The following is a 26,875-nucleotide window of genomic DNA, read 5'->3' as shown; positions in this document are numbered from 1 at the left end:
TAGACAATTTGCAATCACCGCCAACTGAGAGCCAATTGCTAGAAAATAGGGCTCGCCTCGCTTGCAAGTTAACATGCACCAGTCATTCTAGCGGTCATAGAACATCCTCGATTGTTGCAAAGGAAATGGTACTATTGTAGCGACGGATTTTTAATTTATTTACTACGTTAACTACAAAACACGGTAATACCAAATATTTACATAGTCACAAAAATATTTGGGAAAAACTTTACCAGTTTCGAGTCACAAAGGGACTCTTAATCGTAACCAGTGGATGCAGATGCGACTTGATCCTGAAAGCTCATTATGAAGTATCCCTCAATAACTCGAAACAGGTAGAGCTATTGCTCCAAATATTTACGTTAGTAAACCGTATTTTGTACTTAATTTTGTGTGTAATTATAAAAGTTATTTATTACCTTTTAAAATCACTCTCTTATTAACAGATTGGTGTCAAGCGCGACTACCGAACAGCAGACCTCGTGTTTGAATCCCAAATCCCAAGCCAGTTAATAGCAACAGGCTCAACCCTATTACATGGGACCCCATAACGTAACTGATAAAAGTTAATCTAACAAGTTTTGTTGCCATTTATTTTATTAACCCATTGTATGTCGGAAAGCAGACCTACAAGACACAATGTGTTTTCTAATGTGTCTCATATACCGACAGACAAGAGATTAATTGCCGATTTTCTACGAACACTGTGTTCTAAAAAAATAATGTTTTTCTAGGTCGTGGGTTAGAGTAATAAAATTACTTTCTACTAGCACCTAATGATGTTAAAATTACTCACATCACCTGCGACCATTAGACACCAGGTGTACCTGAAATAAAAGATCTGGTAACCTGATCATTCGTCTTCTACCTAATTGAATTAGTTATCTCTATTTACTGACTGGGCGAAAGAACATGATGTGTGTTATTCAATAAATAAACTTTTGTTTAATTATAATTTCTTTTCGACCTTAGCTAAACCTATGATGGCAATTATACTTAATTGGGATCGCGCATTTGAAAACTAAATAATAATATTTTACACGACTTGAAAACTAAGCCAGGATCCAGCGCCCTATAACCACGCTTCCAATCCAACCACAAGTTCAATGAAGCGAACTTTGAAACTTAATTGCAATACCTTATTAAAATAATGAATTTCTATGTTTATCTTCTAAGAAACGTTCCTTCTGTAACGACCGCCGGCAAAGTTATAATTTCCCGAAGAATTCTGAAAGTTGAGATTGTTTTACTCGATCAAAGTGTTTGGGAGAAGCCGAGGGGAGGGCTGAGGGTGGGCGGAGCCAGCCGGGACCTGCAACAGGTCCCGGTCCAGACAGGATCGATACTCGGAAGCTGGGGCATGCGCAGTGAGCATTGCTAGCCAACATGCGCTCCCTTATACTGCTCTTCTTGCCTTTATTGGCCCCAGGTATGTAAATAAACTTTTTAATTCATTATTGTGTGTAAAGTGATATTCTAAAACAGTGGTCAATCAGTGCTAGTGTTAGTTTCGCGATCTCTATCCTTATCATAGCCCAAACCTCTAATCTTAGACCGCAAATGTCAAAGTTGATTGTCTATGGCTCGCGTTCTTTGTTTTGATTCTGTTTAGGATCTATTTTGATGTTATAGTGATCTTCTGTTAATTAAACTATGTATAGAAACAACATTTTGCATATTAAGAATTAAAATAAATCCATTTTAAGCATTCTTCTTAAGAGATGTTAGAAATATTTCTTGACAGATCAATGTTTACATTCTAAGATGGCCAGATGAGAGCTGTTCCATTTAATATTAATTTGATTAAATAATTATTTCATACGTCCTTATCCGCTGCTTGCGTAGCTTTGAGAAATATAACATGAATCGAAATTTAAAGATTGCCTGAGTTGCATTGTTACCTATGTATTGAAACAGCATTGTTTATTATTAACAAGAAATTACATTATTTTCTATTATACAAATAGTTAAATGTTTGTAAATAAAATGTTGCATTATGACATGGCCTCTATTTAGATACATATAATAATTGAACACATGTATCCTCATGTAACACATATATGCTCATATTTATCTATCTAAATGTACCCCTTGGAACAAGAATATAGGAAGTAACTTAGGACCCAATAGTTTTTTGGGTGTTGACGAATGATTTACTTTACCTTTGACTTTAAATAATCAAAATAAAAGAAGCTATGATTAGATATTACCTTCAATAGCGGGCCATACTTTTAATTAAAATAGAGCAATTTATAGCAGACTGGGTACCTTTTTAACTAGGTAGCAATAGCAACACGCCTAAACCTGGCTCAAAAAAGTCTTTCTTTAAAAAAAAATATCATAATTTCATTCTACCTTTCAGAAAGCGAGTGTGACCTACTTCGGGACAGCGTCCACGTGACGTCAGCAGCAGCCAGGCCTAACAATGAGCTGTGGTGCTACAAGTGCCTGGCAGAAGTACCAGATGACCGCTGCGCCGACCTACGACACAACAACTCCGCACTCATACATAAGTGCCACAATGACCGCAGGATGTGCATGGTAATGACAGTGGGTACTACTTATTCATGTAGGTGTGTAGGTATGTGTGTGCGTATGTGTGAGCGTGTGTGTGTGTGTCCTTTGTGTCTATATGTGTGTGTACTAGTTTGCTTAGTTTGTTCAATAACTGCGTGTGTCACTTTTGAGCAATAAGTTTCTAGTTCGATACCCTGCTAGGACTACAGCGGAAGTGTTCTCATATCTGCATATATGTTAATGTCTGAGTAGGAGAAGTGTTCACACGAACGTGAACTTCGTTAGTTTGTACAAGAACCCACTTGGGTTCATCATCATCATCATCATCAGCCGAGAGACGTCCACTGCTGAACTCAATTACAATTACCGGATTTTAAATAGGTTTTCAGATTTTCTAATTATTCATGACACAGTAAACAAAAATAAACTCAAAAGTATTCCAAAACATCTCAATACCAACTTGCATACATAACAACAACAAAACTATTTTTCAGTCGCAAAATAAATTGCAGGTAAAAAGATTCTCGTTCACGACGTCAACTGAGAATTCGACGACGCTGCCAAAAATGTGGGCGTTGGAACGCAACTGCACGAAACACTGCGAGCCGGGGTGCATCGTCATCGGGGAGCGCACGAAGCTCTACGCCTGCACCTCATGCTGCACCACTTCCCTCTGCAACTACGGCTCAGGCGCAGAAGAGATGCACTTACTAGACCTTCTACTCGTCTCTACAGTCGCAGTATTCCTAGTCTTATGACTAAACATCCTAGATTAAACATTAACATCTGTACCAAAGAATTGGATGGGAGTATCTTGTTAGTGTAACATCTACATATCCTAGAAGGATTGTTCGAAGAGCGTGCCTAAGAGAAACGTGGTGCCTGTACTGTTAAGTTTCAGCTCCCGTTCTTGTGTGAGACCATCTCATATGACTGTTGACTGCTGATATTCTTTGGACCAGATGTGGACCACTACACAAAACAACCACAGGCCTTGAAGTTGACAAATGCTGACTAAACACTAAAATAGTTAAGTCATGTTTACTGATACTAAGCCTAACTATAGCTGGTTGGTATACCTTGGTTCAATGTGTTAAGTCCTAAGGACGATATCACATTTATCTACAGGTATTGAAGGTACGACTATAGCCATTCCATTAGCCCAAAACGATTCGAATTTGAAAAGGAACCAAGCTAAAATGATGATCATAGAAATTAAGTAACGCATGCATTATAATAATTCCAATTTGGATTTCTCATAAAGCAAGCAACATACGTGTTGATTCAATCACAAAAAAAATATATAAAAATAATTGCATGAATTTTTAGAGCTGTAATGTAGATAGAGAAGGCTTTTCAGGTTATTCAAATAATGTTCCTTGCCTAACTACTTATATCTAATTACCTAAACTTCTGCTACATCTTACCTAATAGTAATAGATGCTATTTGCAGTGAGAATAAATAATAATATAAAAAATATTTTCGTATCTTTCCCCATATTAAATGTAGTGTTCATAGTTAGGTCGACTTAATAAAACTGTTCAAATTCTATCGGCCATTTTATGAAAAATAAAATATTCTATGTCATCACCTATGAAAAATTACGTAGGTTTTTAGCTGTTAAGTATCTAATTAATACTAAAATGTGTAAAAGAGAACTATGATTAGGTTAGATAAATATTTAATTATTGAAAATATGTATACAGATATTTATTACCTATATGATTTGTTTTAGAAAGCACATAATCCAGTAACCTTAGTATGAGTTTGCTTTACGTTTTGTCAAGTTATCAAAACTAGAGCGCGTTCGGCGCTCTGATTGGCTGGCTCGAATAAACCAACCAATCAGAACACCGTACAGACCTTTGAGTTTCACTGATCATTACTATTGTACCTTATGACTCACACATTAATTATAACAAGAACGTTAAATAAATAAATTCTGCTCAATTCTTAATCTTCTATTACCTACCTACATGTTGTTATAACCCACTTCTTAATTATAATAATTCATTTATTTGGTAAATAAAATTGTTCATACTTGTTATAACTCTATCAGAGTTGCTTATCTTTATTAACAATGACCACATCCACATTGATACGGTTGAAAAGCCAGTATGGTTTCAGTTCAAGCAGTGATAACATGTTTCAGACATAGCTCTTGTACCTAACGGCCATTTGTCTAAATTACATGGTTGAGGTTCGGTAATTATTATTACCTAACCGTTTAAGTAGGTGCTTACCTAAACTTCATAGCAGGTACCTAATACAAAATAAGAATCATTCTAAGTACAAAATTATCTCCAAATTAAATCAACAATTCATCCAGTTTTCCCTCGTCTCAATATTTTAGACAGAAACACATTTTAATTAATTCATCGAGGTTGTATTTTAATTAAGTTGAATTTATCGAAATAAAGATAATATATTTATCAGAACGCTTTCTTTTTTATTTATTTACCTACTTACATACGTAATTTATTGGTTCCAATTTCCTATTATATCCGATTGTGGGAATAAGACACGATTAGTATAGGTGATAGTGACCTATGGACCTTGTACCATTGAGATTTAAGGCCCCTCCTACAAGATTAACGATAGCAAATTTCACCAAAGAGAATTCGGTAATATGGTTGCTCCGTTGTTGATTGTGAACATTTTACGATATTTAGGATTGAATGATCTCTTACCATTTTGTGTCCTATCTCTCACCATTCATCTCCTTAACATTTATTGATTGAAATACACTTTAATCTCTTTCTGACTACCAATATCATTACACTAATTAATTCATGCTATTTGTTATTCTTGATGCTAAGTAGGAACCTAATACTTGGTCTTGGGGCTGCGGACATGCCAGCGGGTTAGCGGGGCTACGGCTCGAAATAAGAGTAGGAGCGTGGTGGTTGTTAGTCAACAAGAGCCTGACGGTTTGACGACGTTTCTCGCCTCACCAAAGTTGGATGCAATTTGATGATTTTCACCTTAAAAAAATTAGGAACGCAACACAACTAAGTACCTATGGTAATTTATTCTGATAATTACGCACCTATGTGGGAATTTCTATCAAAGATAAACAATATGGACATTTGACGAACGTGTAAGTACCTATACATATACCTACCTATTCGATTTAATGTAGCTAACATTATTCCTTATTGAATGTCCTACATGACCGCAAAGGTCATTGAACGCATACTGTAATGTTGGTAATGCACGATGTTCAGTTTAGTAGGTTGGCAACACTGGCGGGACTCTATGGACGTCAGTCAAAATATACGCTATAGAATGAATGGCTGGACTTTTATTGAAATAAATATAAAACATCACAGTGGCGACGAGGATGGGATAAAATTGAACAATTTCGCGTGTAATTGTACCGTACGGTGTAGTGCATATTTCAAGCGGTCGCAAAGACGAAATTACGGTCGGAAAAATCAAGGAATTCGATATCAAGTCCGGCACGTGGTCGGTGTATGTGGACCGGCTAGATATGTATTTTAAAGTCAACAAAATCGCGGAGGAGCTGAAACTGCCTACCCTTATAGCTGTGATGGGGGATGAGGCCTACGAATTATTATGTAACCTGGCAAGTCCCCACAAGCCAGCAGAACTGAAATACGAAAGAGCAATTGAGTTATTGCATCATCACTTGGAGCCAACGCCGTCGGTACTCGCTGAACGCTATCGCTTCAAACAACGCAGACAGGCGAGTGAGGAAAATGTAGCTGCATACGTAGCCGAGCTCAAAAAACTCGCACGTCATTGCAAGTTCAAAGAAGGGTTGAACGAAAATCTGCGGGATCAGTTCGTCTGCGGGCTGCGGAGCGACATAATTAGGCAAAGACTATTCGCGGAAGCCGACACAATATCCTACACGGACGCCGTAAGACTCGCGATTTCGCTGGAAGCGGCGGAACGGGACGCGGCCGCGGTCGAGTCGAACGGGCGAGGCAACGGGGGCGACACAACCGGAGGCGAAGCGGTGCACGTGCTCGGCAGCCGGGACGGCGCGTTTCAGCGGGCCTCTCGGGGCGCGCGCTTGGTGCGGGGCGCGGCGAGAGCGGCGGGGACTCGGCACAGCGCGGCAAGTAGCGGACGGCTGCAAGCTGGCGGACGGCCGCAAGCTGGCGGGCGAGGCGGTGCAAACAGTGCCGGCTGGGGGTCAAGCTGCACGGGATGGGGAGCGACGGCGCACTCGTACTCCGAGTGCCGTTTTCGAAATTATGTGTGCAGCAACTGCCGGCAACCGGGACACCTGCGACGCGTGTGCCCGGACAGGGGGGCAAACACGGGCAAAGATAGCGGTACCAGACGTTCGGCGGCGTACTACGGGGAGGCATCGGAGCAACGCCTACCGGAGGAAGAGAGGTTAACAGAAGAGGAGTTTCACCATCTGTGCTTGAGCGACTACAGAGCGGTAAAGTTGCCCATGTATATTGATAATGTTACTATCTCAATGGAGATCGATACTGGTACCGCGGTATCGTGTATCAGTGAGGTTACCTACAAAAAGTGTTTCAGTAAACATAACCTAGAACCAAGTGATTTAATATTAAATTTTTATGATGGATCAAGAATTAAACCGCTAGGGGTGTTTAAACCGATGGTAACTTATGGGTATTAGTAAAGAACTGGAATTATTTTGGGGTACCACCTCATTACTGGGCCGACAGTGGTTAACAGAATTAGAAATAAAAATTCCTATTTTTAGTAATTGTAACAATGTAAATTGGAAAGAAATCAACATGTCTAATGAAATTAATGTGCTGTTAAACAGGTTTAAGGAATTATTCAGCGGCGGGTTGGGGCTGTATACTGGAGGCAAGGCGACGCTGCGGGTGCGGAACGGGGCGGTGCCCGTGTTTCACCGCGCGCGGCCCGTGCCGTACGCGCTGCTGGGGAGGCTCGACGCCGAGTTGGACGCCATGCTGCGCGACGGCATCATTGAGCCGGTTGACTGTTCCGACTGGGCCTCACCGCTTGTACCGGTAAATAAACCTGATGGATCGCTGGGAATCTGTGCCGATTATAAGGCGACCGTGAACCCTGTCTTACTTACTGATCGCTACCCATTACCGAGAATCGAGGATTTAATAGTTAAACTCAGCGGAGCAAATTATTTTTCTAAAATAGATTTAGGCCAAGCCTATAATCAAGTAGAGCTCAATGATTCTGAGAAATTTACAGTGATAAACACACACAGGGGTCTGTATAGATATAATAGGTTGGTATATGGTCTATCTTCAAGTCCAGGAATTTTTCAGAGAATAATGTTCAATGTGTTAAAAGGGATTCCTAATGTTGAAATTTTTCTTGATGATATAATAATAGGAGGAAGAAATAAAAAGGAACATTTAGAAGCACTAGAACAAGTTTTTACTAGATTACATGGCTCAGGTTTAAAGTTGAAAAGTAACAAATGTGTGTTCTTAGTAAAAGAAGTAAAATACTTGGGATATGTTATTAGTAATGAGGGAATTAAAACAGATCCGTCCAAGGTGGAGGCAATTATTAATATTCCTCGCCCATCAAACATAACAGAGTTAAGGTCATTTTTAGGAATCATAAATTTTTATGGAAAATTTGTTAGGAACATGAGTAGTAGGTTAGTACCTCTTTATGAACTATTAAAGAAAAGCAAACAATGGCATTGGTCAAAGGAGTGCCAGGAATCTTTTACGGAAATTAAAAAAATACTAGCAGGCGCAGATGTATTGGCTCATTATGATCCTAAGAAACCATTAATATTAACATGTGACGCCAGTGCACGCGGGGTTGGAGGAGTCTTCTCGCATCCAGACGAACGGGGCGAGCGGCCGGTAGCCTATGCGTCGCGCACACTTACAGAAGCAGAAAAAAATTACTCTCAGATACATCGTGAGGCGCTAGCTATTATATTTTGTGTTAATAAATTTCACCAGTACCTATACGGGCGTAATTTCACCCTACGTACGGACAATAAGCCGTTAGTGTCAATATTTGGCCCCAATACAGGAATACCGACGATGGTAGCTAGTAGAATGCAGAGATGGGCTATTATTTTGTCAGCTTACTCATTTAATATCGAGTACGTGCGCACCGATCAAAATGGAGCGGATGGGTTTTCAAGGTTACCGTTAGCTCTGAAGAGTCAAATAACTTCGCTCGCACAGCCAGTGCAAACTCACTTGCATTTTGTACAACAGTCATTATTATTAGATTATAATGAGATTAAACATAAAACATTGCGGGATGCAGAACTATCAAAAATATTGAGTTATGTGAGAGATGGGTGGCCTGACGAGTGTGACCTGCGCAATTTAAAACCATACTTTAATAGGCGGAATGAACTGTATGAAGAATTAGGATGTATCATGTGGGGGCACAGACTAGTGGTACCGGAAGCTTGTAGGAATAAAGTTATATTGATGTTGCATGAACCACACATGGGTATAGTGAAATCAAAGGCTTTAGCACGTAGCTATGTGTGGTGGCCCGGGGTAGATGAGGCAGTGGAACACATGTGTCGGGCGTGCGAAGTTTGTGCAACCCAGGCGGACGCGCCTTCTCGGCAGACACCACGCATGTGGCCCTGGCCGAACCGACCCTGGAGCCGGATACATATTGACTACATGGGACCTATAGGCGGTAGAACATACCTAGTTGTGGTTGATGCCACCTCTAAATGGTTGGAGGTTTTCAATGTTTCGAGCACTACAGCAGTTAATCTAATAGATAGATTATCTGAGTTGTTTAGTAGATGGGGTTTGCCGAGACAAATAGTTAGTGATAATGGGACACAGTTTGCATCAAAAGAATTTCAGGAATTTACACAGTTTAACGGTATAGAACACGTTTTTACAGCCCCTTACCACCCGGCTTCTAATGGCTTAGCAGAAAATGCAGTTAGATTACTAAAACGCGTTATTAAAAAGGCTATCTTTGAAAAACAAAATATAGATAAGGCAGTGTGGACATTTTTAATGCATTATAGGAACGTAGAACATTCGACCACAGGAGAAAGCCCCGCTATGATCTTATTAGGCAGGCGCATACGTACCCGACTAGATATTATAAAACCGGATAGGGAAAACAAAGTACATAGAGCACAAAAACGGCAGGCTGAATCTGTACGGGGAGCGAGTAGATGCATAGGGGGTGAAGGGGATGAAGTATGGTACCGACAATACTTGAAAGGAGAAAAATGGGTTCCTGGTAGACTAGTGGAGAGTTTGGGTCCTAGCAACTATCGAGTCCAGGGTCAAAGCGGGGAAATAGTACATAAGCACATTGACCAATTGCGTAGGAGAACAGGGAACAGATTATCCGTAGCAGCTAGTGGTCCTAGTATAACGGAGCGATCGGACACGGATTCTCAGACGATTAGCAGGGAGGACGGCAAGGAGATTGGTGAGCGGGTTCAGTCGGAGCGGTCGCCGGAGCGCGTGGTGACGTCGCGCGACGTGGCGTCACCAGCTCGGCTGAGTAGGGATACACCGGTAGATGTTCAGCCTTCAGCGGAGAGTCAGGTTGCCTTGCCTCAAGTGTCGCAGCCCCCACAACGAGCCGTTAGACAATGTAGAATTAAGGATCCTAATATTATTATGATAAAGAATAAGTTTTGTTATTTTTGTAAGTTAAGACATTAAGTCGTTGATTTTGTTATTTTTGTAAGTTAAGACATTAAGTCGTTGATTTTGTTATTTTTGTAAGTTAAGTCATTAAGTCGTTAATTGATAAGTATTATTGTATTGATTTTGTAGGGAGGAGTGTAATGTTGGTAATGCACGATGTTCAGTTTAGTAGGTTGGCAACACTGGCGGGACTCTATGGACGTCTGTCAAAATATACGTTATAGAATGAATGGCTGGACTTTTATTGAAATAAAGATAAAACATCACACATACATTTATATAACTTACATGTATAAGTAGGTAAATACTATTACATCCGTGAAGTAGCTAGGTAGGAAGAATGGTGAATACGTGTACATACGTGAATAAATACCTAATAATATGGTGCTCAGGGTGGCTGCCGGGGTTTCAGGTTTTGTTGAGGTAAAAACCCCACCCCCTCCCTAGTCTTTCTCCCAAATAGGCCTAGGTGCCTTTGAAGGTTCCCGTCGTAATCAAAAAATAAGATATGAAGCTAGACAACTAACTTTATTAGAACCATGTAGGTGTCTTCTTAGTATCGTCACGCTAATATTTGATCAAGGTTAGTTTACTTACGAAATTACAAGTTATTACTTTTGGGCATGAGACATGACATTTACTTCTTTTTCCAGTAACAAAAGGACTGGAAAATTACTTGGCTAACTGAAATAACTTCTTTACTCTTAATTTTATTTATAAAATTTAATAAGCCTATTTAGGCTGATATTAACATAATTACTCAATTTGTTGCATCATAAACTGATACTTTAAGTCAGTCCATCATTACAGATAAAGTATTCAAGATTAAAACAAGTACAATTGCACAGACTAGCTGCTGATGATGGCTATATAAAATTATAGGGGTTGATTAAAAATACAATAATGTTATATAAGTTAATTTATTATGAATAAACAATGCACAGAAATAAATGCAATCCCTAGTTGCAACCTAAAACATAGCAATAAGTTTTATCATAATTGGAATGAACCATATTCAATTCTCTTGAAGACTGGGAAGGTATTACTTGGGAGGACATAGTGTTAAACTTAAAAAATATTGTTATATTATTACAGAATTAAGTTAGGAGAGTTGACCGCAGTCAGCAATGATGATTTTCTTTGAGGTCTTGCCAGACTGGGAGCCATAGGATTCAACCTGCTTGACAACATCCATGCCTTCAACAACAGTGCCAAAGACAACGTGTCTGCCGTCCAACCAAGAAGTCTTCACGGTGGTGATGAAGAACTGGGATCCATTGGTGTTGGGACCAGCATTGGCCATCGACAGGACTCCAGGTCCGGTGTGCTTCAGGACGAAGTTCTCGTCTCCGAACTTCTCACCGTAGATGGACTTGCCACCAGTACCATTGTGGTTTGTGAAGTCACCTCCTTGGAGCATGAAGTTGGGGATCACACGGTGGAAAGTGGATCCCTTGTAGCCGAAGCCCTTCTCGCCAGTGCAGAGGGCGCGGAAGTTTTCACAAGTCTTGGGAGTGACATCTGTTCTTAGCTGTAACAATAATAACAAAGTACATAAGTCCAACGTCCTGCTGTATCGAACTTTCCAGAGCGTGTGTCGCGCCCGCTCCTAGTTACGACTTTACGATTGACTATTATTAATTCACTCATGTTGCTCTGACTTTTTAAAACCTACATAATGGGTGTGTCAGTAATGTGAATCAGTTTGTTTATAGTGAATGAGTAATACATTTCACCTATCAATGCATCGTCGCCGGCGCATAGCTACAAGTGAAACAAACTGTAACATCCAATGAAAGGCTACATCGAGACAAAAACATAAACATCATGATAATGGCAAATTCCGCGCTGTTCATAATTATCTATAGCTTGGCAATTTGACCTTCACTTAGCGTAGGTAATCTTACTCGAGAACTATTATGACTACATACATCTATATATAGACTTATATGCAGATTACCACATGTAATATTAAAAAAATAAATAATAAACGGATTTAAATAAAATTATTCATTATCAAATTACCAAAAAAATAACTATCAAATAAAAGGGTTACAAGCAAGACAGAAAGCGTGGTTTCTGCAAAATCACGCCGGCCGGAGCACCGGTGTGACGAGATGTACATAACCGAAATCTGAAGATGTTACATACCTCAATAACAATTCTTCCCAATGCTGATCCATCAGCGCTAACGTCGAAATAAACTCGGGGTAAAGCCATTTTGCTTTAATATGTAGAGTTTCAGACGAATTAGCTTTAATTCACCACAATGACGATGCGTCTCCTGTCGATGCCGGGCGGAAACAGAATGTAGCATAGACAAATTTCTTACGTCATATCCTATGCCGTTCAGAACATATAATTAAAACTGAATCGAACTCATTTGTTTAATTTTAATAGATAAAGGTGTAAAAAATAGGTATCATTTAATAAACGTAATGTTCTTATTTTATTAATTTCTTGCTACTCTATGCATTAACTGATTGCTTAAGCAACGTTTTTAATTCCAATTAGGAGAAAGTTTCCACGGTTTCGAGCTCAAATAAAATATTTTGAATTTTATTTTATTTATATGTAATATTAAACCAAATATTTTTTAATATTTCAAGTGCACGTATGTGTACCTTTTACCAACTGTTATCGAGCAAAAAGTTACGTTTATGTAAATATGAGATCAGATACATTTTTTATTTTTATTTAGATTTTTTTGTTATAAGACACAGATCTACTGGGATGGACAAACGGACAGAAAACTGATCTGTTTTTTCCTTAAGAGTTTTAGGCCACGGAGTACTAAGTACTGAACCCTAAACATATTGAGATGCTGCCCCAGGTCAAAGATGAGATGACCATAGAGAAAACTACCAAATACGTAAGCTTGACATTTAAAGAATGTCAGTTCAAATTCAATGTCAAACTGACATCTTAAATTTCAGTAATCGTTTCATAGATTCAGAATTCAGAATATTATATTCTTTTCAGTTTTAAAGTAACACGTAAGTTCTTTAAGATTTGTATAAAAGTACTTGATAATATATCTTACTACTTCTCCTATAAAAAGCTTCAACACTGTGTAAATATATTATTAAAAATAAATAACTAAACCGGCTGGTGCTTTACTTATTTCCTTTGAAATTTTTCAGTACAAAATGAGTTTAGAATCCATAAGATATAGCAGAGGGAGTTTGGATATTTTAGACCAATTACTTTTACCTCTGCAGACAAGATATGTCAAAGTAGAAGGTGTTGAAGATGGATGGAAAGTTATCAATAAAATGCAGGTACATTTTGTAATATTTTTAAAGCATTATAATTATGTTACTTTCATTCACATTTGGTGCGAACAAAGGTACATAAACTAAGTACCACAAATTGTATTGTGGACTTTGACACATAAATTAAACCAGAAATAATCCTAACTTAAGTTTTGATAAAATTAGTGGAAAATGTGAAAGTATGCTTTTTGTATGATAGTAGCAATTCAAACGATGTAGTTGGATAATCAATTTTATGGTGATTTACACTAATGGAGTACACACCATATTAATCTCTTTTAAAAAATAAATTACCAACATAGAGATACCTAGTTTCATAAATATATCCCACATTAAGGTTTGTGAATTTGGTGGTGACCTCAATTTAGTTGGGAAAAAGCCAGAAAAAAGTTGAAACAAGTAATTTATGTAACAAACTAGCTTTTACTCCTTATTATAGGTGCGAGGAGCTCCAGCAATAGCAATAGTCGGTTGCTTATCATTGGCTGTAGAACTAGAAAAAGACAATAACTCGGATAAAAAAGTTATGAGGCAAGAGGTCAGTTTATCTTCACCTCCTTATTGATAAGGAGCACAATCAACAGCAGGTCAACCTCCTCCAATCTGTATTTACTCTATATTGAATTTTCCACCCTAAGTTAATACAATACAGTTGAAATTTAAGTGAAATTAACAAATTTAGATAACTTGACCTGGTGTTGAGTGTACTATATAATGAACTAACAGTATATTGTAACATATTCAGCCATATGATAGTGATGTAAGCTCATATCACATAGATAAGGCCCCCTTATCATTCTCACAATGTTTGAGATGAGTTATCAACTCTTTAGGAAGATAAATGATAGAAGATTTCTTCTGACGTTTCAATAGATTTAAAAATTGCATTGATGGTAATGAATATTTAAATATTCTCATTATCATGTATTTTTTTTATAATGGCATGATTAATTTATAATTATATATTTTGTTTAAAAATAATGCCAGTATATGATTATGTTCTGGGATGTAGTTCATAGTTGTGTCTGCCAATGGTCTCGTACAACTCAAAAGCCTCGACCAACAACTGAGTAGGCTAATGTTGAAATTAGCACTTCTGAACACGGCGCATATTGTCCAAAAATTCCTCTCTCACGAGTCCTGACCGCTGGTAGCTTGGATATTTCCCATTACTGGTGGGGTTATTTTGGACAAGTATTGAAAATAAATAAATAAAAAGCTAATGTCTTAAAACACACATTCTATAATATTGCAGAACATTTTCTTGTTTTATCATCAATAGTTTCAGTAGTGCATGTGACTAATTTTTTCACATCTTGAGTCAGATTATTAATTTTTTTTTAGCGAATGAATGGTACTATTAAGTAAACAAGCTAGTTGCTTAAGCCGTTTGATGCTGACAATAATGAAATATACTATGAAACTTCTGTTCAAATTGCCAAAGAGTGTGTGTACAGACTACAGATATAAATAGCATCCTAAACATTCTGTTTAATTAGTAAATATATTTGTAATTGGCAACATTTCCAATGATTACAGATTGAAGGTAAACTTAATTACCTAGTGTCGGCGAGGCCAACAGCTGTAAACATAAAACTGGCAGCTGATGAGCTGATAAATTTGGCAAATTCCCTGAGTGCCGACGAAACTGTTACACCTGAAGAGTTTAAGGAAAGGTTTGTGTTATGAAGATGTAGTATTTACATCTATACTAATAGTATAATGCTAAAGAGTTTGTTTGTTTGTTTGATCGCGATCATCGCTGTACCGGTTCATCATAAAGTATGATTTGGTCCCTGGAATTAAAGAATATAATTAGTATCTATAGATTTTAACTATTACTAGCTGACCCGGCAAACTTTGTACCGCCACTATTATAACTTTTTCTCACCTTTTAAACCTTTCCTTTTAGACTTTTATAAATAATTCAAGCCAAAAATTAGCCAAATCGGTCCACTCTTTTTCGAATTTTAGCGACACTAACGAACAGACAACAAAAATTGTATCAAAGTAGAAGATTTACCTCATTTATTTAATTATTTTTATTTTATTTAGATTCATCAGCAGAATAGAGGGAATGCTTATCAAAGACATAGAGGACAACAAAGCAATAGGGAGGTATGGATGTGAGGCCATATTGAAGAACTCTGAAGGCGATGGTCCAGTGAGGATCCTGACACATTGCAACACTGGCTCACTGGCCACTGCTGGATACGGAACTGCGTTGGGCGTTATTAGGTCTTTGCAAGAAAGCAAGAGACTTGGTGAGTAAAAACTAACAACTAGCATTTTTTTTATACAGACCTGAATGGATATTTTATGTACATATTTATACTTTTGGAAGTATGGGAAGTCTCAAATAATATGTATGTTGGGACTAAAAATGTGATGCAAACATAAAATACATTCAAAATGTCAAAATTATAGGAGTCACATTAAATTCATCAATTCCTTAGTAAAGACAGTGTTATATCTATTATTTTCATAATTTTTCAGACCATGTATACTGCACGGAGACCAGGCCATACAACCAAGGTGCAAGACTTACGGCCTATGAGCTGGTTCATGAGAAGATACCTTCAACCTTGATAGTGGACAGTGTGGTATCAGCACTCATGAACTCTAGGAGGATAACTGCAGTTGTTGTGGGTGCCGATAGGGTGAGTTTTCAAAATTCAAGTTAATACCCATTATATTTAGACCAGTACATGACTTTGTTTACCTAACAAGTGTTGAAGGTCTATTTGGAAATTGAAAAGCCATTTATTAGGCTTCATTATTTTCCCAACAATGTTATACATTAATACATTAATGCATACTGAAATATGTCTCACAAAGCACTCTGATGAAATCGCGAGAAAACTTAATTATCCTAAAAATATATTACGTGATAAGTTCTATTCTCAGAATCATTTATCATCTGCACAAAAAAAAAACACCAACGCGCGGATAGAAAAACCAAATTTACAGCGACACACGTTGAAGACACTCGTCATATCATATCATTTTATGTAAATTTCATTTATAAAATTAGTCATTCAACTCTACTATGACATCATTAGTTTTTTTTGGGAAATACCAATGTTCGTTCCGATGTTTTCAGGTAGCGGCAAATGGAGATACGGCAAATAAAATAGGTACATATCAAATTGCGATCGCAGCGAAACACCATGGAGTGCCTTTCTACGTAGCCGCCCCCCTAACTTCCATAGACATGTCTCTAACGTCTGGGGAGAGAATAAAAATTGAAGAACGGCCAGAGAGAGAAATGACTCATGTCGGCGTCCATAGGATTGCGGCTCCTGGTATGTTAAAACTTCAATCGAAACTGCACGGACCCTTTCTCGACGCAACCCGAGCACGTTCCAATTTAGGTGCAATTTCCTAAAACTTCTATCCATGTTGTGTGCCTATGTCCAGTGTTATAGATGCTTAATGCTTAATGGAGTAGTTTAAGAATGGGATGGCAATGGCACTATGTGTCGTGAGCTTGGGCTCCGGACTACAACGTTGTTTATGCGTAATTGTGTTTTAGCATTTTGCTATATCATGTTTGTTTATAATAATACAATATCCAGAGTGGGGCAACATTCTATGTTAGTGCTAAAAGCTAGAATAGCCATAATCAAGCCCATTAAAACCTCTAAATCTAACCAATTTACAATTTCAGGTATCAATTGTTGGAACCCTTCGTTTGACGTCACACCCGCTGCTTTAATAACGGGAATCATCACAGAAAAAGGAGTATTTGCACCTGACAAACTGAGTGAAATTGAATCTAAATAACATAACTGTTCCTATTTATTTTTCTACAAACTTATTACATCCGTTAAATATTATAAACTATTCGAAATATAACAAATAGCTCATAAACAACATACCTATGTTTTATAAGATTGTTATACTGTTTATTGTTATAATCGCATGTAAGAATAAATTTATTGTATAAAAACTAAATAAAAGTTTTATATTATTATTGTGGTGTTGCCAGGCGTGGTGATGCCCAATTATCATCGTGAGCCCCCAGTTGGACTATGTATGACCCTCCTTTATCAAAGAGGATTTGGCCATACCCGTTTCGCAAGCGGGTTGTAATATCTATGTTACATACATAACATAATTATCATGAAAATCATTCGCTGGGCGTCGAAGGAAAGGAAGGAGACTCTCTATCGATAAAATGAGGCCGGGAGAGTTGTAATCCCGCACCCTCATACTCATGTGTAAAATAGGATACCGAGTGGGTTGTGGGATCAATTGTCTGACAAAAGACTTCATGAGGATTTTCCAGCTTGGGGTTAAAAAAGGTATGTTTTAAGTCAAAATATTTAAATAAGTACTGGAATTCCGTTTACAGAATTTTCGCACTTACAGAAAGGGAACCTGCACTATAAATATGAGAATGGAATTCTAAAAATGGGACAACTATTTACGATGCATATATACAAGTAAACAAACATTATTTAAACAAAGGCTAGGAAAATTTATTTGTAAAAACACGTGTAGATGATAATACATCATAATAACCCATTGTATAAAAGAGCAGTAAGTGTTTATTCCATGGCAGTAAGTGAGCATAGTAGGTCTCTAGATAAAGTATCAAAATGTTTCATCGTGCATCAATAATTTGCGTTAAGTGGTGTGCAAATCAAATAATTGAAAAACCAATGAACAACATTATTATTTTTCTATACTATTTTCTTAAATCATCTTACAAGCATCAATTGGATAATCGGTAACTTTTTCACGTTTTAATATTATTGTGTTGTAGAAACGCGTAAATTTACCAAAATAGTAACCAAAGTAAAAACCAATGAAAACCAAAACGATGAAAATGAATTTATCATTTAAAATTCTACCAGAAACTACCAAAACATTTTTGGTAGTAACTAAAAAATTAAGGTTTCAAACACAACAAAGCTATTAAAAAAAATCAATTCCAATATGTCAGGTTGTAGTTGGGCAAGTCGTGAATTTAGTTTTAGTATTTTAGGATAAGAATAGGACGTTGTGAATAAAAAACGTAAATATGACACAATAACACAACCCAGTGCATTGTTGATGATTCATATAAGTTATAAAAACGCGGGTCTGATTTTAGTTTCTCTTTTTACTGTACACGGAAACGTTTCATGTTGTTATTTATTGTTTCGATTCAAATAATGTACGGCAGTCGTTAATTAAATAATCGTGGTGACAAAAGTGTGTATAGCTTTTAAGTGTTCGTATAATTTGTTGTAATGTAAATAAAAAAATATTGTTTGCTCGCGCATGCGTTTGTGTCAAAAACAGACAAAGGTTTTGTATGGTTTGGAAATCAGCTGTATTTTATGTGCGATGACTTAGTGATACAAAAAGTGTGTGTTTGGAAGCGACAATGTTCAGTGAAATCGGATACATAGTTTTTCTACTTCTTGCTCTACCTTACATCGAAAGTGGTAAGTCAAAAAGAAGTTATTTTTCTGCAACCCACTTACAAATAATGGAGCAATTTACTCTGCCAAAGGAAATGTGTCGCAAATGGTTTGAATGAATGGAGTCATTCTCAGCTCGCAATTATATCTACATTATTGTGTTTATGTTGCCCTTCACCCATTTTGCAAATAATTGCCTTGTAATAGTCAAAATACAAAGATTGCTAACAAGTAACAACCCACACTGAATATGTAAAACTACCTCATCAACATTCTCAAATTAAAATTTTATTCAAGATTTGTCTGGAATTTGTAAATTATTCATGAGTACTGTGAACAGGTATTCTAGACAGCAATTAGCAATTGGATAACAAAGGTGAACAGTTATAAAAAAGTATAGATGTCAATGACCAGTTAGATATACAACATTCAACCATAATATACAATAGACCCCTATAATAGGTACATATAGTAAATATAGTTATATCAGTCCACTATAGTAGGCATTGTTTATTATTTACATGTCCATTCATGTCAAACAATGTCTTGTAAATTGTACTGGGACAATATAATCATAGACAAGGATAGTGAACCTTTTTAGTTCTTTTTGTTGGGAACTGCTTTGTTCTGTGTGCAGGTCAAAGGACTCTGTTATTCAGCCATTGAGTTTTAAAAACAGCATTTGTTGTGTAAAATGTAATAAAAACATGCACATTAACATTTAACTGTTATATTCTCATTAGTTACTTTAGGTGGATATAACTTCTTCAGAGAAGAAGATGAATCATGGTTAGAAAATTAGTGACTAAACTGTAGTCAAGTTTTATTTATTTCATCTCTTTGTCATATTTTCTCTCTAAACTATTGACATTAGAGGTCATATTATAATATAGAAACTTCAATGTTCACCTTGACTGCATTGAAGTGTTACAAAGTTAGATTTTTATTATTTCTTTTAGACACTTGCAATTTATTTTATGTAAATTTGTCTTGAATGTTCTAAAGCTAGCTATTTCAAGTTACTGTGTGCATCTCAATCTTTATTATGATATCACTCACTCTGCTTGACTCCTATTGATTTTAATGTGATGTTATATAGCCTATAACCTTCCTCAATACATGGAATAACCAACCCAAAAATTATTCAAAAAGGACCAGTAATTGCAGAGATTAGCACATTCAAACAAACATATTACTGTAGATTTGCTCAATCCTGCCTATAATGCAATTATCAACAAATTATTTTAAAAAATATTAAGAAATTGTAGAAGTTTGTTACTGTTCAGTTATCATTATGTTATTATACTTAGGTACCCAAAGTATTTTCACATAGTTACTTACCTACTTAAAAATAAAAGTTAACACAACAGAGACAAATTTTTTTTATAAGTTTTTTTATTTAACATTGAACACACATAACATAATGATTATGCATAATAGGAAATGTAGTACACACATTTGAATATTCCTCTTCAATGACTATTTGAAAGTACTTTTGACAACAGAATTTAGTTATCAAACGAGACAATAAGAAATGACTAACAGAAATTGACCAGCACTTTCACAAGCCAGTGAAGCATTGAAAATGTATTTTAATTCTACAGTCAGTACTCGACACTGGCCGTATAGTCTACAACATTAGAGATTTGGTTGCTATTGAAGGAAAATAACAAAGAAAATTTATGTAAGCACAAGCAATTGCGTGATGCACAAGAAAAAACACTTCTGCCAGGGTCATTTAGACTAGAAGTTTATATAAGACATTATTTTCAATTGATGTTCCTCAACCTTTTGACTGCCGCTATATTCAATGTAATAGCAAATACATGGTGTCTCGCTTAGATCTACGTTCCTGCAAACAACAGGTTATTTATTTCATTTGCTGTGTAACTTTGTTTGTTCATTTTTTCCTTCGATAATAATTATATCAATTCCTGAGTTAAAATACTTTTTTATAGTATAAAGTTTAACAACTGCTTCCATTGAAGGAAGATAATTAAGTAGATGAACTGATTCATATGTATATAATCAGTTCATTTATCAGCATCAAAATGTAACCAAAGACATTACACACAAACACAGATACGCATTTGGAAAATATCTGAAGAATCTGTTAAATAAACACTACCAAATACCATATTTCATTCATAATATTATTTTAATAATTCACTTTTTGGATAACATCCCAAAGTAGGTAACTTTTGAAATTAAACCTCTTTGTTATCTAAATATAACAGTTTCAGCCTAAATATTGATATCAAGGATATCAAATATGAATTCCAGTTAACTGTGTCCATCATTATCTATACTAATATGTAAAGCTGAAAAGTTTGTTTGATTGTTTGTTTGTTTATATGCTTATCTCCGGAACTGAGGAAGTGAGGAAGGTTATAAAACAAGGCTATAAAACATCACGCTACGATCAATAGCAGCCGAGCAGAGCGGGTAATTCCATGTGGAAGTAGCTAAGTAGTATTTAAAATTATGCTTGTTATTTTACCAAGTACCTAATAGTTATTCAAAAATAAGGAAATAATTTACATCAATATGTACATAATGTATATTGGTCTCTTTCAAAATCACTTTCATCAACAATCACAGTTAAGTGGGTATAAAATACTAGTTAAATCAGCTATGTACACGTAGTTACAATAGCTATACAAACTCTTTGTTCCACATTTCGGATGCTGTCAATGGTCGATATCGCCACGCGAAAAACCAGTTTCGAATTCTGAGTCATCATAAATCAGTCGCGTCATCTTACCTATCTACTTTATGACCTCCATTTTGGAAAGTTCACCGTTGACTTCTGTCTGTCACCTCATTTAAAAAAAGGGTACTTAAATAATAATTCGCACGTATTTAAATGACTGTTGTGTAATGGCCTAAACTATCCTTTTCCTAAATTATGTAAATTAGGTTTATAAAATTAAATGTTAAAAATATAATTTTATTTTCTAAGTGCTACCAACTACACATCAAACACAAACATAGAAAAAGAGAGTTATTGATCACAAAGTTTTGCAGGCATATTGATTGTTTAAGTAACTATAGAAAAAAAATACGAACATTAAGATTTCTGCACAAAACTTCATAACTGTAATGAGTAACACAGATTGTGTCACATATTATAAAATAACAGTACATTGCATTATAAACAGAGGAAATATCCACTTTGCATCCTTTGCAGTTCCATTCGATCCATCAGAATCACGGCAGGCGCGGTCACAACGCACGATCTCATGCAACAGCATCATCCGCATGATCCGCCAATAACTAGGTACTTATTTACAGGAAATATACAAGCCGATAATACAAGATATTTTAATGGCGTACTTACTAACGGTACCTGGATTTAACAGTTAACTGGGTAGGTTTAAATCGGCAATATATTTTTAATAGCTGCAAATAATAAGTAGGGTTTAACTATTAAGTCCAGAATGGTCATTAATCATAGCCGGTTGCAACTAGTACGATTAGCACAGTTTTATTTGCTTCGGTTATTTTTTCAAACAATAGCTTACAACTAGGTAACGTAGAAAGAAACAAATATTTTGTCGGTGTTCGCCTGAAAAGTGACCGTCGAAATGGCCTAATTTTTCCTGTGTTCCAAAAAAACACATTCGCACACAACTGGCCTTTAGAGGCAGGTGATGTTGATTTATTCGTGTGCCAGTTGCCTAGAGGTAAGGGTGTTGCGATCGCTTGAAAAATCAAATGGCTCCCTGTTACGACGAGAGGAAATAACATCCATTCATGCGTTATCTATCCGTACCTCGAAGAACAATGATCGCTGTCCAAAGATAGGACAACGGATATTTTGCTACAAAAAACCCAAGTTCGACCCTTCCATTTAAATATTACAAGATTTAAGTGATTGACAAGTTTTTTAAAACGCAAATATATTTTTGACCTACTTTTCCTACTGTAACGACGTTTATTGGAATTAGTTACATTGTTGGTATATTTTAATATCACAATACCCAGCCAGTTATGTTTAGTCAGGTGTTATGAGTACAGATGGCATGTGTTTTTATTCTTGTTATTCTTCCGTTTCCAATGTAAACATCGGTTGCTTACACAGTCCTTTGCTACTATTATGTCGTGTTTATTAACTGAATGGCAGTCATCTCCTTGTTTTTGTGTTTAACCATTATCAATTAGCAAATGCCTTATTCATAAACATGTGTGTAACAAACACATTGTAAGCATATTTATAAGCTAATTACCTAATTAGTCGTTATAATAAACTTTCTGATTTCGTGATAGTCCTTGTACCGAAACTGCCTAATTACAATTGAGAATTCCATTGTTATTCGTTGATTGCGTAAATCCGTCATTTGTTTCGTCTCGTCCACGAAGTGCGCCGAGCAGGCAGGTCCATCCGTCCGCTCTTCTTTTGCTCTACTTAACCGTTAGACCCGAATAACTAGTTCCTATTAAGAATATAATATGGACAATGGACCATAGGGTTGGTGCACACTGCCGGACGACACGGTATGGCATGGCAAAAGATTTTATTATTAACCAAGTTAACTATTTGGAATCTTATTTCAATGAGTTTAGAGTTCGTGTTACTTTATTTCGATACCATGACGCCGCGACGTGTCACGGCAAAACATGACGAGTTATGCCGTTTCATTCGACGGGTTGCCGTGGCCTGCCTTTGCATGTCGCGAGACGTAATGGCCACTTTATGTCAAGGAATTATGATTACCAAATCAGTTGAAGTAAAGTTGTAATTATAACTTTTGCAGCGGTCATGGCAGCTTAGCTGGTCTTTCAGCAGAATGCCACGGCATAGTTACCATGACATGCTGCAGCACAATCTGCCATACGATGCCGGCAGTGAGCACTGGCCCTAATTGTCTCTTGGAATTTGCTTTACCACCACCAATCAAGTTACTTACATCTTAATTATGATAATTTAGGCCCTTTGTGCCACCAATACCATCAGTAACGTTAAATAACTAGGTAGAATCCGTTTACATAAGCGACCTCCGTCAAAATACGAAATGAACGGCAATCAGTGCAGAAATTAACCCTGCTTGGTTATTTCGAGGAATTTTATTCATTTCGCACCAGAGCGTGTTTTGCGCTCGGTCGTTCATTCTTAATTTGAGCTGCATAACGGTTTTTGGTCGGTGGGCTTTGCCACGAATTACCCCATATTTATTATTCATCCTTCAAATTTTAGATCTTACACAGAGCAGGGGATTTTTGTTTTCCGTTTCTAACAGAAATGTCAACCGTATGAGAACATACACTTGAAACTGTCAGCCAATCTTTCAAATTAAAACAATTTGTCTTTTACGACCGTGACGCGAAAGACCAACTGTGTCTAATAACTTTAATTAGTGCTGTACAGTCACGTTGTTTACTCTCGTAAAGTTTGCACACACTCGCTGTTTCTTTATCATTGAGACTAACAAGAAGTTTGAATGAATACTTTTTGACTTGACTTTGAAATAGGTACATTTAAATTCACAGAATTATATCAAACACATTTTTTTATGGCAACTGTGTCTCCAAAACAAATATTATCTATATATTAATACGTGATGCAAAAACTTTGGACCACATTTTACGAAAATTGCGCGGACGTAGGAGCATAAAATTTGGTATACTTATAGTTTATGTGTAGGAGAAGTGCATAGCGCTAATATTTTTCAAAAATAATGCTTATAAAGTACATTAAATTAATAAATAAAACATTACACACACATGCATAGTATCTGATCGTATTTGACAAAACGTCAAAATCGATAGACATTGCGATGATATTCTCACGTCTCATATGAAAAGAGTTTTATAAAAGAGTTTGAATTAAATAAAAATTATCCTTCAACGTACGTTAAGTGGTATTGTAAATTAAATCATATATGGTCGAATTTCGGCCACTAGGCGACCACTAGTTCAGATAAAGAAGCAAAAGATGTCAATGTCAATAGATAAAACTATTGCAAAAATACCCCGGGTAAAACCAGAACTGTATATTGCACTGCGAGTCAGTCAGAGCGACACTCATGACTCACCGTCTGTCGTTAAGTCGCTTCGAGCCAAGCTCAATGTAGTTAAGACAAATTAATAAAAATTAAGCAATTCATCTCAAAGGAAAACGAACATCCTTTTTGTTTAGTAATTTCGATTCTCTACATCGTTGTTGATAAGCGGGAGGGTTTATGCATTAGGATTTTTTCTGCGTCGTGGTTTACTGGATAATATGTATTTATCAATTAAACAATGCAAAACGTATGTTATATAGGTAATGTGTTCAGCAACACAAGCTGACGAAATTGGCACCTGTTAAGGCCCATTTAATAATAATTGTATCAGTTGATGTAGCTCTCATGAGACAGTTGGGTTGACGCATCGCAGCGTTGCGCGCGAGCTGTGACGGCGACGGGTGCGTTCGTTGAACCGACGAGGTCACGTCCACCCATGACGTGTGCGGCTTACAAACACTCTTTCCGCACTCGATGCCAAGTCCGAGTGACTGACAGACACCGAGCGATACTCGAGCCTCGACACTATCGCGCACTCCTTCAACTCATCATTCATACTATGATCTCGCCTTGTCTCGTGCCCCGCTCGCCGGATATTGTGTGGTGTGCCCTTTCGCGACATATCAACGAGATATTTTTAGCATCATTCTCAAACTCTTACGTGTTACTTATGCTGCCCCTACTTCTTGTATGAGTAAAGTTCGGTTTTAACAAAATGCAGCTTTACACTAACTGTTCGAGGAAAACACGATAAAAATAGACCGAATGACTCAACAAGAAGCATGAAACTGTGAAAAAGTGTTAAACTTAAGGGGTTTTCTTTTGGCAACCTATCAAATAACTGTGTACGAAAGACCGTACTACCTATAAAGTGTTTACACTCAATTTACTTACGTTTTCTATTTACTTTGGAACACCTATTTAGAACGAAAAAGTTGAAAAAACACTTGTATTAAATAATGTTTTAGCTCGCTGTTTAAGCGAGTTGGGAACTTTTTCTGTGTTTGACACAGTTAAGAGGACTGAGCCCAATCGCTGCAAACCGAAAGGCAGTTTGGTTAAAGTAGCATCGTAAAATGTTTAATAGTAGTGTACAGTGAACATAGGTAATAACGTCATACATCTGTGTTGTATTGACATTGACGTAAATCTAGAGATCTTGGGGACCCCAAAATGTCTATTTTTATGAGATAGGCCGACAGAGCGCCTGATGGTAAGCAAGCCGAGCCGGCATACGTACAGAAGCTTGGCTGGTAAGGACTACTCTTTGATGAAAAAAAATTAACAGGTACAATTTTTACTTTTCATAATCTAGTTTTTTACATTTTTATGACTAACAAACACAACAAACACTGAAAAATATCATAGAAAAATGTACACGCGATGTTGAAATAACCGCGCTACGATTGCGTACGTTTTTACATGAAATCGTTTTAATTATAAAACTGAACGTTGTTTTTAAAATTACATACATAACATAAACTCACGACATTATTTTGTAAGTCTATAAGGAATCGAAACTGAGGAGTCCTTTGCCCTTTGCTGGGCAATCGCACATCTGATCTCTCTATGACTTGACTTGATCACTTAATGACGAACGAGGCCGTTATTTTAATGTAAACTCTTCTGATACTGAGTGACTGGCTGACTGACAAACAATGCACCACAGCCGAAACTAACTAAAGGACCTAAGAAGCTGAATCTTAGCATGCAAACTTATATTCCTTTAGGGAATATGGGGGAACACAAATGCCTAGTTCGTACAACGCTAATAATATTTATTAGTTATTTTAGTCGAGTATCTAGTTCAGTAAGTCATTCAGTTAAGTCGAACCATCTTATCCTATTTTATGGCCCGATACTAAATTACTCGCTACTTGACTAAAATACTGGTGTTATGCGAACTAGGCATAAGAGAAAAAATCTCGGGGGAGCTTCAAAAACGGGGATTACTTATTTGTGCGTACGAAGTCACTGGCAGAAGTAAGTTAATGATATAATTCTTGCAATGTACTGACTGAACTAATGACTTTTGTTGTTACCTGTA

At 36.7% G+C, this 26,875-nt stretch overlaps 6 protein-coding genes across 8 annotated transcripts in view; 5 read left to right on the top strand and 1 right to left on the bottom strand.

Annotated features, from left to right (window-relative positions):
• The first annotated feature begins 1,297 nt into the window (after nt 1-1,297).
• LOC118268670 (uncharacterized) lies at nt 1,298-4,956 on the top strand. Of its 2 annotated transcripts, none has more exons than XM_035583246.2 (3): nt 1,298-1,429; nt 2,363-2,541; nt 3,030-4,956. In XM_035583246.2, exons 1-3 carry the CDS (start codon nt 1,387-1,389, stop codon nt 3,273-3,275), a joined length of 468 nt encoding a protein of 155 aa, XP_035439139.1. In that variant the 5' UTR covers nt 1,298-1,386; the 3' UTR covers nt 3,276-4,956. The 2 variants fall into 2 exon arrangements, with proteins under 2 accessions (XP_035439139.1, XP_035439138.1); XM_035583245.2 differs by having other exon boundaries at nt 2,363-2,550.
• A 733-nt stretch (nt 4,957-5,689) lies between these two features.
• Nucleotides 5,690-7,443, top strand: LOC118270762 (uncharacterized). The gene is made up of 3 exons (XM_050706663.1): nt 5,690-5,718; nt 5,924-6,938; nt 7,299-7,443. The coding sequence occupies exons 1-3, from the start codon at nt 5,690-5,692 to the stop codon at nt 7,302-7,304; spliced, it is 1,050 nt and encodes a 349-aa protein (XP_050562620.1). The 3' UTR covers nt 7,305-7,443.
• Nucleotides 7,444-8,526: 1,083 nt separating this feature from the next.
• Nucleotides 8,527-10,275, top strand: LOC126912760 (uncharacterized protein K02A2.6-like). The gene is made up of 2 exons (XM_050706662.1): nt 8,527-10,068; nt 10,264-10,275. Exons 1-2 carry the CDS (start codon nt 8,527-8,529, stop codon nt 10,273-10,275), a joined length of 1,554 nt encoding a protein of 517 aa, XP_050562619.1.
• A 763-nt stretch (nt 10,276-11,038) lies between these two features.
• Nucleotides 11,039-12,454, bottom strand: LOC118268330 (peptidyl-prolyl cis-trans isomerase). The gene is made up of 2 exons (XM_035582776.2): nt 12,286-12,454; nt 11,039-11,665 (listed from the first exon to the last, which is right to left on the bottom strand). The coding sequence occupies exons 1-2, from the start codon at nt 12,352-12,354 to the stop codon at nt 11,237-11,239; spliced, it is 498 nt and encodes a 165-aa protein (XP_035438669.1). The 5' UTR covers nt 12,355-12,454; the 3' UTR covers nt 11,039-11,236.
• Nucleotides 12,455-12,972: 518 nt separating this feature from the next.
• On the top strand, nt 12,973-17,371 carry LOC118268621 (methylthioribose-1-phosphate isomerase). Of its 2 annotated transcripts, none has more exons than XM_050706440.1 (8): nt 12,973-13,130; nt 13,278-13,415; nt 13,849-13,947; nt 14,949-15,085; nt 15,465-15,673; nt 15,906-16,069; nt 16,513-16,714; nt 17,080-17,371. In XM_050706440.1, exons 2-8 carry the CDS (start codon nt 13,284-13,286, stop codon nt 17,193-17,195), a joined length of 1,059 nt encoding a protein of 352 aa, XP_050562397.1. In that variant the 5' UTR covers nt 12,973-13,130; nt 13,278-13,283; the 3' UTR covers nt 17,196-17,371. The 2 variants fall into 2 exon arrangements, with proteins under 2 accessions (XP_050562397.1, XP_050562396.1); XM_050706439.1 differs by having other exon boundaries at nt 16,513-16,783.
• A 962-nt stretch (nt 17,372-18,333) lies between these two features.
• Nucleotides 18,334-26,875, top strand: part of LOC118268688 (disintegrin and metalloproteinase domain-containing protein 10) — a 48,056-nt gene continuing 39,514 nt past the window's right edge. The window contains exon 1 of the mRNA XM_050706435.1: nt 18,334-18,847. Coding sequence (XP_050562392.1) covers nt 18,787-18,847 — 61 coding nt within the window. The 5' untranslated portion in view covers nt 18,334-18,786. The remainder of the gene's footprint in view (nt 18,848-26,875) is intronic.

This window comes from Spodoptera frugiperda, chromosome 29 (assembly GCF_023101765.2).
Source record: "Spodoptera frugiperda isolate SF20-4 chromosome 29, AGI-APGP_CSIRO_Sfru_2.0, whole genome shotgun sequence".
Lineage (NCBI taxonomy): Eukaryota > Metazoa > Arthropoda > Insecta > Lepidoptera > Noctuidae > Spodoptera > Spodoptera frugiperda.
The sequence above is the reverse complement of the archived record's forward strand: the minus strand, read 5'-3'. Positions and strand labels throughout refer to the sequence as shown.

Excerpts from the sequence above, each read along its gene's own strand:
- LOC126912760 (XM_050706662.1), top strand. The coding sequence starts at position 8,527 with ATGGTAGCTAGTAGAATGCAGAGATGGGCTATTATTTTGTCAGCTTAC.
- LOC118268670 (XM_035583245.2), top strand. The coding sequence starts at position 1,387 with ATGCGCTCCCTTATACTGCTCTTCTTGCCTTTATTGGCCCCAG. Across the intron at positions 1,430-2,362 it reads CTTGCCTTTATTGGCCCCAG|AAAGCGAGTGTGACCTACTT; the intron begins GTATGTAAATAA and ends TCTACCTTTCAG. Across the intron at positions 2,551-3,029 it reads GGATGTGCATGGTAATGACA|GTAAAAAGATTCTCGTTCAC; the intron begins GTGGGTACTACT and ends AATAAATTGCAG.
- LOC118268621 (XM_050706439.1), top strand. The coding sequence starts at position 13,284 with ATGAGTTTAGAATCCATAAGATATAGCAGAGGGAGTTTGGATATTTTA. Across the intron at positions 13,948-14,948 it reads AAAAAGTTATGAGGCAAGAG|ATTGAAGGTAAACTTAATTA; the intron begins GTCAGTTTATCT and ends CAATGATTACAG. Across the intron at positions 15,086-15,464 it reads CCTGAAGAGTTTAAGGAAAG|ATTCATCAGCAGAATAGAGG; the intron begins GTTTGTGTTATG and ends TATTTTATTTAG.
- LOC118268330 (XM_035582776.2), bottom strand. The coding sequence starts at position 12,354 with ATGGCTTTACCCCGAGTTTATTTCGACGTTAGCGCTGATGGATCAGCA. Across the intron at positions 11,666-12,285 it reads TGGGAAGAATTGTTATTGAG|CTAAGAACAGATGTCACTCC; the intron begins GTATGTAACATC and ends TTATTGTTACAG.
- LOC118270762 (XM_050706663.1), top strand. The coding sequence starts at position 5,690 with ATGACCGCAAAGGTCATTGAACGCATACT. Across the intron at positions 5,719-5,923 it reads AAGGTCATTGAACGCATACT|CGGTCGCAAAGACGAAATTA; the intron begins GTAATGTTGGTA and ends GCATATTTCAAG.